Consider the following 11,040-nt stretch of genomic DNA (forward strand, 5'->3'; position numbering starts at 1 on the left):
CAAGTTCCTGTGTGATGTGCTCTGGGTGCCCCTGCTCTGGCAGGGGGGGTGGGCTGGGGGAGCTTTCCAGGTCCCTTCCAACCCCTGAGATTCTGTGATTCAGTGATTTCTGTTAATATGCTTTGCAAATTCTCTTAGGAGGCAGAGGTCTCCCTGCTCTATGAGCTTTTCAAGAACTCCTAGAGTGGAAGGGCCACAAAAACCAAGGGGTAAGTTGCCATCTGCTTCAGAACAGGAACCTCAGTCCTCAGCACCCCGTGAGCTCTTGGGCCCTGACTCTTCTCACTTCTCTTCCCAGCATCTCTGCTTCTAACACTTCACAGGCAATCAGACCCTCAGGAATTTCAGCCTTGGTATTGTCCAAGAACCCTGTTTTTTTTTAAAAAAAGAAATAGAAAACTACCTCTTCACCTGTGCTGAGGGCTGGCAGAAGGGTGCTCTCTTAGTGTAATGATACAATAACTAGTGATTTTTGTCTGCTCTGCTTCAGGAAGATGCCTAGGAATTGTAAAATGCAGCACACAAATCCTACCTCAAGAACAGTAGTATGTAGGTGTCCTAGCTGATAATCCCAGCTGAGCAAGGTGGTGTCTGAAGACAGAGCATGGGACTGTCTGTGTTTCGAAGGCTAGGAAAATGGAATATAAGTAAGCTGAGAAAACATCATCTCCTTCAGTAGCTCTCACAACTCATTACAGTCAAGTGTCTGTTTTAAGCAGCAAGGCTAAGCCACACCTTGAAGCATCAACAGTGCTAAAAGAGAGTGCACTCAAAACCACAGTCACTGAGAAAGTGCTCAGGCGGGTCCTGACTTTTCAGCTCTTTCAGTGTATTATTGGGCAGAAGATCTGAGCAGTGCATGTTTAGCAGATGCCTGAGTGCATCCCACACACCAAAGCACCAAAATAGATAGTTTTACTTTGGCAGAAGCTCAGCACTCGGTTGGAGGAGGCCTTCAGAGGAGGTGCCTTAGCTACTGTGGTAAGCAAAGGAAAAAATATTTAGATTATGAATTCTGTGCATTTGCACAGGCCAGTATATACCATGTCAAGCAGGGAACTTCCCTGTGAAGACTGCACACTTGTGCTTCTATAAATTCGAGTGACATTTACTGTGCTGTTAAGCTGAGCTAGCACTGCTCTGAATGACACTGAGAGATTAAGAAGTTCACACACTGGAAAAAGATTTACTGGGACATCCACTTAGCCATTCTCTTTTCTAAATGAGATAGGGGATACAAGCTCATCAGCGGCCTTTAGAAATCATGTAATGGCAACCCCTTTGTACAGATGATGGGTTTTAAATCAGGCAGCAGTTGAAACTGAATGGAACTGCCTCCCCCGACTCCTTCTCTGGTGTTAATCTTTGCTGTTAAAACTCTACACTAGTAAACATTTTTACAGCTTGTCGCTTCAGAATTCCCAATTCAAAATACAAAGTCATTAAGTTTCTTGGTTTCCTAGTAAGATTTATCTGTTACAACCTTTTATGTTTGAAGTAAAAATTTTACATAATGACTTCAAGAGGAAAATCGGGGACTAAGATGGAGGTAAATTAAAATAAAGATCAAATATCCTCTGCACTAATGGACTCGGAATCCCTGGCAGTCCAAACCAAGCCTCCCGAGCATAGTTTGGAAGACAGGAGAGCAGGACAACGTTAAGAAATCCAACTGTAGTCATTACAGTATGATGCAGAAGCTACAAAATTAGTAGTGATTTCATCTCACTTCTCCGGGCTAGGAGGGAAAGCCTGGATTGTCAGCAGTGCCCCCCTGAAAAGTACAACCAGGCTCAGCTGCTGGGCTTTCCTTCGTGCAGAAGCAGCCAAGAAACTCAGGCATTCAGTCCCCAGCTTTTTGCGTTCAGCTCCCTTCCCTGTGGCAGGCGCCGCCGGCTTCCCCCCCGCCCGCGGGCCCCGGCCCGGCGGCCCCGCCGGGAGGGACAGGGCGAGGACAAAGGAGGGGGGAAAAACAGGCAGAGATGGCAGAAAAGCGGCGGCGAGCGGGGGGCCCGGGGGGTGAGAAGGTTTTCTGGTCCTGCTCCGGCAGGGGGGTTGGACTCGATGATCTTTTTTTCAGTGATGAAGCGTTTTTCAGTGATGCCCAGTGACAGGACAAGGGGCAGTGGGTGCAAACTGGAGCACAGGAGGTTCTGTGTGAATCTCAGGAAGAACTTGTTTGCTGTGAGGGTGACAGAGCCCTGGGCCAGGCTGCCCAGAGAGGCTGTGGAGACTCCTTTGCTGGAGATAGTAAAAACCCCCCTGGATCCTGTGTGATGTGCTCTGGGTGCCCCTGCTCTGGCAGGGGGGCTGGGCTGGGGGAGCTTCCCAGGTCCCTCCCAACCCCTGGGATGCTGTGATTCCTGTTAACACGCTTTGCAAATGCTCTCAGCAGGCAGAGGTCTCCCTGCTCCATGAGCTTTTCAAGAACTCCTAGAGTTGGAAGGGCCACAAGAACCAAGGGGTGAGATTCTGTGATTCCGCGGTCCCTTCCCACCTCTGACGCGCTGCGGTTCTGTGAAGCAGCCGAACCTTTCAACTTTTGGTGTTTTCCCTGACGTGCGGAATCACGACTTTAGAACCAATAAGGTTATAAAGAAGGTATGTTTATTCAGCGCTGGGTGCAGGGGGATCGCTCCTCCACAAGCTGCACACCCTAGGACTATTGGCAAGGTCATTATATGCCACAAAGTAATACATATTCATCTATACTGCTGCATATACATTAGGTGTCCGAGGATAGGGAGGGGTTATTACAATTAATCATTAGCATAGTTGCCCCCCGAGCTCCTCCTTGTTGCACTTGCGCAGTATCTTCTGGTGGTCGTGGGCAGGGGTCTTTGGGATGAAGGCCGTATGTCTTCCTCGCTGTGCACTTTTCACCTCTTGGCATTCCTTTCTGGGGTCTGCACCAGGGTCTTGTCTTCTCTGCAAGTTTCTGTGGGAGCATCCTCCCACACAATCCCTTCCTTCACACTTCAGGCCTTATCTATGCATTCCAAGCCTTATCTATGCTGAGCAGTGCCCTCCTGTTTACTCCTTATGTGTTAGTCCTTTCTACCAAGGGAGGCCATCTGGCTTTCCTCAGATCAGTTCCCCCCTTTTCTATATAATTAGTAAATTCTTTTACTTTACACTAATACATAGATTCTTTGTCAAGCATCTTTTGAAAATATTTGTTAGATTCCAACTTTTGATGCAAGTGATGCTTTCCAATTACCATAGGTATCTCCAGTGCTCTGAGAGCACCAGAGAGAACATTTTAACAGTACACAGGTTAGAGTTCCCAAAAATTAATAGCCCCACTAACACCATAAACAGTTGTCTCAGCCAAGCAAAGTTAGGAAGCTATGAAGTAAGTTTCTCCCATACCCCTGTAAATTCCCAAGAAGTATTGTCCTGGGCCACCAGGTGTAATACATGAGCCTTTTCCCAAATCGCTTACTCCTAGCCAGGGAAGGAACCACTGAACAAAGCTATGAAAACCCGTTCCCCTTTCTACTAGTGGATTCATTGCTCTTTTTACTATTATCCAAGGTGTACGTAAGATTCCCTGTAAAGCTGAATGGTTAAATATATTCCCTTGTGGGGTGGGGTACCCTATTCCACATTCCCCCTTCCATTTCAAAGGCAATGCCTTTCTGGCCACTCCATCCCCACAAAGCCCCCACATTCCCTGGGGTAGGCAATCAAAGGTATTTTTAATAGCAATGCCTATATTAATGTCCTTACAAGGATCCTGCTTCCCTATATCCATGCGCTTTGGTGGTTTACATATTGTTCAGTTCCAGCTTGTGACATTTAGTTGGAATTTACCCACATGGTCCCGGGGCAGCCGGTCCCGGGGCAGCCGGGCCCCCCCGGTGCCACGGAGCATCCCGCTGATGTGCGAGGCCAGCCCAGCCCCCAGGCGGGGCGGGCAAGCGATGGGTGGTGTGTGATGGACCTGGCAGGAGCTTCCAAGGATGGTTCTAAGGACAGAAGTGAAGAGCAGCCGGGTCAGCGCGCTGAGAGCTGCGGTTTGGACCGTGAGGAGTGGGAAGTTGTTCCTGAGCACCTGGCCTGGGAGGAGGCTGGCAAGCATGGCAGTGTGGAAGACTCTGACAGCAAGGAATGGGAACAAGGAGACTGCCCTGATGGGGACTCCAAAGCAAAGAGGGTTGCAGCTGTGCCCCCCATGTTTCAAAATATCCACGTGACTTTCCGTGTCCACTACATCACACACTCTGATGCTCAGCAGCTCGGTGTTACTGGGGACCACGAGTGTCTGGGCCAGTGGCACAGCTACGTGCCTCTCAGATATGACAAGGATGGCTTCTGGTCTGCAGCCATTGTGCTGCCAGTAGACACCAAAGTAGAGTGGAAATTTATCTTGGTGGAGAATGGGAAGGTGAGACGTTGGGAAGAATGCAGTAATAGGACCCTAGTGACTGAACAAGAAGATCAAATCGTTCATCAGTGGTGGGGGCACAATTAATAGCAATTTGGAAGCTACTTATTAAATGGCAAACTTGCTTAGATGACTCTCAGAGCCCCTAAACTTTACCCATTCTTCAGTAGAAGACCTTTTCAAGTGCAGAGCTCTCTAAATCCCCTATCAAACCTGGTTAAACTGTGTGAGCAGCAGATCTTTGCCATCTCCTTGAGGAAACCATTTGGCAAGCTGAAAAATCAACTTTGGATGCGCTCTGGAGATGTGCAAGGTAGGCTCCGAAGGCATGAGCAGTGTTCCCAAGCAGCTGCCCCCCCAGGGAAGTCTGGGCCCTGGACTTGAGTTTGTGTGGCTTTGAGCTGGAGCTGTGGGATGCATCTTTGTACGGACGCTTAGGGCTTCTGAAGCATTCTAGGGGGTGTGGTTACCTACACTGTAGTAGGAACTTCAGTGTTTTAACTTATGTGATGTATCAAGTGAACAATAAACACTTTCAGATTGACAGTCTGTTACAGCTTGACCAGTGAACTGACTCATTTTAATAACTTTGATAGAAGTGAGTTACTTGACCTGTAATCTTAGTGCTAAAGAACTCCTGAGAAGTGGCTGGCACTCCTTGGAGTAACAAAGGCTTAACCCCCAAGTGCTTCATTCTCTACCCCCTACCTCCCAGGAATCACCTCAGCTCAAAGGAAGGCTTGGCAGGCAGGTCCCTTTTAGTCAGATCATCCTGCTTAAAGGAGAGCAAAGGGCAGCAGGGACTGTCTGGGCTTAATGAATTACTTTGTCAGGGTGGGAGCAGGTTTTAAAAAAACCTGGACTGCTGTGATGGGAATGGGGTTCCTTCTGGTGTAAGAGGTAGGTGGCATATTCTGCCTACCTAGGAACAATTCCACAGTATTATAGCCACTACTTAGCTTAAACTTCTATGTTTTTTTCAAGAATAGGCTTTTGAACAAGAATTTATTCAAAGTTGTGGCCTTCTAATAAAGCCAGATTGTGTACTTCCAGCTTCAACCAGTTCCTATTTTTTTATTTTTTTTATTTTTTTTACATGACAGAAAGCTGCTCTGTTTGCCTGCTTCTTGTATTTTTGGTTACAGACACTTGATGGCAGCTTCCCTGGAGTGAACCTGGTCTGTAGAGTATAGTTTTGCAGGAGATCTGCAAGTGCATAAATTAGCACTTTGGTTTGGAACATTTCCTTCAAAAGCTGCAGTAACTCTTTTCTGCTTTGCATGGTAAAGCAGCCTGAATATGTAAACCAGAATGGATTACAGGTGACCTTCAGTGGTTTGCCTCCAGCATCTGGTGATTAATGGACATCCAGTTGGTGGGTCAGTATTTGAGCTGCTAGGAAGAACAAGCATCTGAAATGTTACTGAGGCTTCAGTACCAGCAGTTCCATGAAACTAATCCACTGAGAGTGGATAATAGCTAAAGAAAATCTTGGGGTACATTGAGGGGAGGGTGAAGAGGGAGAGAGAGAGTAAGGGAGTTGAACAACTGCATTGGCAAGTTGGAGTTCTCATGGTCTCCTGTAAAACAAGGCCCTCCCAGCTGATGCTCCATGACAGAGCAACGTGGTCTGTGGGTCAGTTACTTGAGCAACCTAGAGATTCAGGTGAGTAAGTTTCATTTCCAGACCTTCTGTAGCAGAGAACAAGGTAGGGAATGGGTGTGGGAGCTAAACTCAAGACTGACTGCAGACTTTTTTTTAACTGCTTGTCCAGGATGAAAAGTTATCCCTGTAACTACTTCTGTATGGGAAGTACTGCAGGTCTGGGAAGAAAGTGGCATAATTTGTGGCAGCTGACTCAAGCGGGAGAGGATGGAGCTGGCAATTCAGCAGGTGGTCGATGCTACTCCAGTGATCTTCAGCACATACACATGACCACACACTAATCCTCAGCTCTCTCAACAGAAAACTAATATGGGACTTAACTTCCTTTTAAATTCAGGTAGGAAGTAAAACAGGACATAGTATGTCCTGGGTTGAAAAAGGAAGTATTAACATGAGGCTCAGCTCCTTTTAGGGGCTCCTGCTTCACTGTAACAAGTATTTCTACTGTTTAATTCTGACTATGCACTGTGTTATAAACAAGAAGCTCTTGACTTTTGTCCCTGTGCACACCACTGAGGACACAAAACATTTGTCTGGGTTTCAGTCAGTAACTCACAGCTTTAACTCAGTAACTAAAATTGTGCTGGAACTAATGGCTTGTTACCTTAATTGGATTTTTTTTTCACTTAGCTTTTCTAACTATATGTTTAAGTAGCAATATATCTACTCTATTGAGGTACTGTTGAAATAGCAGCTGATCTTCAGAAATCACTGAAGTCAAACCAGAACACAGTATTTCAAGATGTTTACCACTCTTTTTGACCACTAATGCAACTTGAAAAGCACTTGTCCAACAGCCACTGCCATTTGAGTGTATTTATACATTCACTCAAGACTTGTCTGAGAAGATTAACTGTGGTATTAGATTAAGATATTCACTAGAAAGCCACTTAACCTAAACTAGAATAGATTGTCTAATGCAATAATGGACATGTTTCAAACAGTCTAACCCTGAGAAGTGTCTCAAATTGAGAACAATTTTTCTTTTTAATTAAACACTCTGCACTTTGATCTCACAGACAATGCACAGACTCCCCATGATTACATCTCCCTGCTGGATGATCAAGCAAGGTTTCTACGAAGACCTGCAGTGCACTTTTACTACAATGTCTAAATTATTATGCCATTCACTTCACTGTGAAATGTAATGTCATGTGTATGGTGAGAGTAACTCTGGATTTCAGTATTATTGGACTGAACTAATTAGTTATTTTCTCCAAGTTTACAGAGGTGATTTTTCATTATTGAGCAATCTGTTCACTCAAGTGTGAAGGCAGAGTTAATGTTGCCTTGCTTCATACGAATGGTTGTGCTGCAATGGACTGACACCTCATATGGTGTCCTGGCTGTGAGACTAGTGAAGGTGCATGAGAGAAACAAGTTCTTGTTGACGTTCCTCCATGGAGGTGACAGCCTAGCAGCCAGCAGCTGAGGGTACTGAGCACAAACCTGGGTCAAGTCACATATGGAAACTTGCATTGCAACTGGTTTGCTTCCTAGTCACTCCACAGGTGCCTCTGCAAAAAGCTGCCCATCCCCTATTCTCTCTGGGAGTTAAACTTACTCTTTGGAGTCTCTCCAGATGATCCATTCAAATATATTAATTAGACTGGCATTAGGTTTTCTCTCTAGGAGCTTGGCTGCCATCTGTGGTGTCCTGCTGTGGGGTCAAGACTTGCTTAACAGTCATCCACCTGTGTGACAGGGAATAACAAAGTGCTGTTCATGCTGCCAACTCCAGGATGAATGTAGCTGCTCTCGGGCCCACAACCCTGTCACCTCCCAGGACAATTCTCTCCCTCCTGCTGGTTGCCCAGTCCTGTTCCCAAATCTGCTGGATTCCAGCACAAGGATGTTAAGCTGCCTTTTTGCTTGGCAGATCTCCCTTCTGGCTATTTGTACCTCTCCACCTGCTCCCTTCCTTTCTCCCAGGGTTGCAGTCTTCTGAAACTCTTTTTAGCTTTGGCTCCTTGAACACAGCTGAGAATGCACTTTTCATTGACCCTTTCCAACCTGCTGGACTAGGGGGTGAATACATGTTCCCATTCTCTACATCTCACTTTTTTCTTAGAAAAACTTTGGTAGATCAGTCAAAGAGGTGTAGAAACTCCAAACTGCAACACATAAGCCACCTAAAATGATCTTTTCGTTTTCAATGGAACCAATTCCTAGGAAAGGGGAAAGAGCCTTAATCAACATTTTGACTAAGCTTGCACCACTGTTGCAAAAAATGACAATCAGTGGAAAAAAAAATCAATTAGGGAATACAGAATTACCTGAATGAAATAAAAATACTGTTGACAGTCACTGAGGACAGCTTAGGAACAACTCACTGATCTCTTCTTCCCACACAGGGAGACCTTAAACTAAAAAAACCTCAGAGATTTGATCTACTCTGAATATAGTTCTGTAGCTTGAAAGCCAACAACACCAAGCTTGGAGCTGCATGGCTTGTGCTCATGGAGCTACTTGTGCTGTACCTACAGGTTGTTTCATTTGGACAAAATCACATGGTAAGCTCCTTTAATTCAAGCATGGCATTCCAGGCTGCCCCAAATCCAAGGCAAAACCTGCTTATCAGAAAGCAGGTGATGAGGAAAAACACTATGCTAGTGAAGCAGTCCCACTGGCAGCTCCTGCTGGCCCTGGGGATGATCCACTTTTCTGTGCCTGGGAACTGATCTGTTGCACAGGGACATCTCACCCCTGGTTTTGTTAGAACTGTTTATTGCAAGGCTCTCCTTGCTCCAGGCCAGCAGCTTCCATGACCAACTCCTCAGCTCCCCTTGCTAGGCTCTGAAGGGGCAGCACTATTCATCTGCTCTTCACCAACACTCCCCAGACACAAATTGAATGGCAAAGTCAGGAAAAGTACTAACTTTGGGATGAGTACAGAGCTCCTCCTCTCCTGTCTGTTTTTTTAACAACTATCTTGTTCCCTGAGATATTGTCAAACTTTAAAAATCAATCTGATACTTCAACTGATCTGTTCATGTTATTACTGTGAATTGTTTTTAGCACTGGACAGTCTTAACTTTTTTAAATCCACTAAGTTGTTTTTCCATTGCTGCAAAATCCTCAAATGTCATAAAACTTAAGAGGTTTACAAAGAAATACATGAACACCAGTGCTCAGTGTGCTTTCTGTTCATTTATCTTAGGCTAAGAATGGCCTTTGAAAACCTTATTCTTAGGCACTGATATTAAGGGAAGGTCAGCCACAGGTGTGTGGTTCAATGCTTTATTTCAGCATTCACAGGAGCTTTGGGCAAGTTTCCTGCTTTTTTTTTGGAAATACTTGGTGGTATTTCAAAGCTGGCTTTCTCAACAAGAGGACCTGGAATGCTGTGCATCCAAAACACATGGAAAATACTGGAACCTGAAGCAGTCAGCAGTGCCCTGTGGCCAGTGTCACAGCACACACCTACTGAAAATATGTGCTAGTGAAAGAGGCTGTAACTGTATTTCTACTCACCTGTACTTCCCACTCTTTTAAGTAAAGAGTGAATCACAGAATCACGGAATGTCAGGGGCTGGAAGGGACCTCTGAAGATCATTGGGTCCAACCTCCCTGCCAGAGCAGAACCAAAACCTAGGGCAGATCACTCAGAAAGGCATCCAGACATGTCTTGAAAGTCTCCAGAGACTCCACACCCTCTCTGGGCAGCCTGTCCCAGGGCTCTGTCACTCTCACAGCAAAGAAGTTCTTCCTCATGCTGAGGTGGAACTTCCTGGGCTCCAGTTTGAATCCAGTGCCCCTTGTCCTGTCACAGGGCACAAGTGACAGGAGCTTGTCCCTACCTTCTTCTAAATACATGCCCTCATGTGTTTATAGACATTAATTAGATCCCCCCTCAGTCTCCTCTCTAGACTGAACAGCCCCAGGTCTCTCAGCCTTTCCTCCTCAGGCAGGTGTTCCAGCCCCTTCTTCACCCTTGTAGCCTCTATTGGACTCTCTCCAGTAGATCCCTGTCCCTCTGGAACTGGGGAGCCCAGAACTGGACACAACACTCCAACTGAGATCTCACCAGGCTCCTGATTCAAGGCAAGAATTACAGAACTGCAAGAACTTTTATTATTAATCTTTAAAAATGTGATGTATTTCAAGCACAATGTACGTATGTGAAAGTAATCACTGATCTCATCCAAAATCTTCACTCTGACAGCTTCTTCTCTTTTTCCTTTGCTTTCTCTGTTGCCATTTCCTGAGTTCTGACCATTGATGACATGGCTGGAAAGAGCAGCAAGAATGGATTACCTGAACACCACCTATGTTAAAATGATTGAGGCCTCAGGTGCAGGCACCTGAAGCTTTGTAATACCCTCCTGCACGTTGCCCTGTACTTATCAAGCCCTTAGAAATGCACCTTCAGTTTGCACTTCTTTAGATGCAGAAACAGAAAAGATAAATCTAGTTATAAACAGGCAACACCTTAGTGAAGCCAAAGCATCAATGCTGCAGTAGTGGTGAAATGACTCTCTCTCCTTTATATAGCAACTCTTGATACATTACAGGCATGAAGAGAATATTTTTATGTGAATACAGAAAACAAACTGAAGATGTTAGCAGATGGCAGAGAATAAAAATTGGTAACCTTATACTTAGCTTAAATAATCTGTTCAGTTTTACCTCAATCAGGTCATTTGTATGGCCCTGACACGTGTGCACTGTGTGATGTGGGGAAACAATTCCCAAATCTTTGCACTGAGACTTAAAGGGGCAAAGGGGAAGCAACTGGAATGTGCAAAAAGAAGAACTGCAGAGAAAAGAAACTCCATCTCACTGGTCAACCTGTCATCACAGGAGGTCACGAGCATTTTACCAGTGACTTCAAAGAACCTGAAAAGTTCTCCACAGTCACTGTAGTCATCTCAAGTTCTACAACATGTTGGGGAGGAAAGGAGGCCAATTCTGAGGCCGCTGCTGGGAAATTATGTTTCTGGAGTCAACTGCTGTCAGAGCATCTTTCAGCTTCCATGAAGGA

At 45.5% G+C, this 11,040-nt stretch overlaps 2 protein-coding genes across 2 annotated transcripts in view; one reads left to right on the forward strand and one right to left on the reverse strand.

The window, feature by feature from the left end:
* The window catches only part of SCARB2 (scavenger receptor class B, member 2), a 44,649-nt gene extending 40,827 nt beyond the window's left edge, over positions 1 to 3,822 (reverse strand). The window contains exon 1 of the mRNA XM_010008534.1: positions 3,817 to 3,822. Within this exon, the coding sequence (XP_010006836.1) occupies positions 3,817 to 3,822 (6 nt within the window). The remainder of the gene's footprint in view (positions 1 to 3,816) is intronic.
* STBD1 (starch binding domain 1) lies at positions 3,821 to 4,477 on the forward strand. The gene has a single exon (XM_010008535.1). It carries the CDS (start codon positions 3,821 to 3,823, stop codon positions 4,475 to 4,477), a length of 657 nt encoding a protein of 218 aa, XP_010006837.1.
* Positions 4,478 to 11,040: the final 6,563 nt, after the last annotated feature.

This window comes from Chaetura pelagica, unplaced genomic scaffold, assembly GCF_000747805.2.
Source record: "Chaetura pelagica isolate M959 unplaced genomic scaffold, ChaPel_1.0 scaffold272, whole genome shotgun sequence".
Lineage (NCBI taxonomy): Eukaryota > Metazoa > Chordata > Aves > Apodiformes > Apodidae > Chaetura > Chaetura pelagica.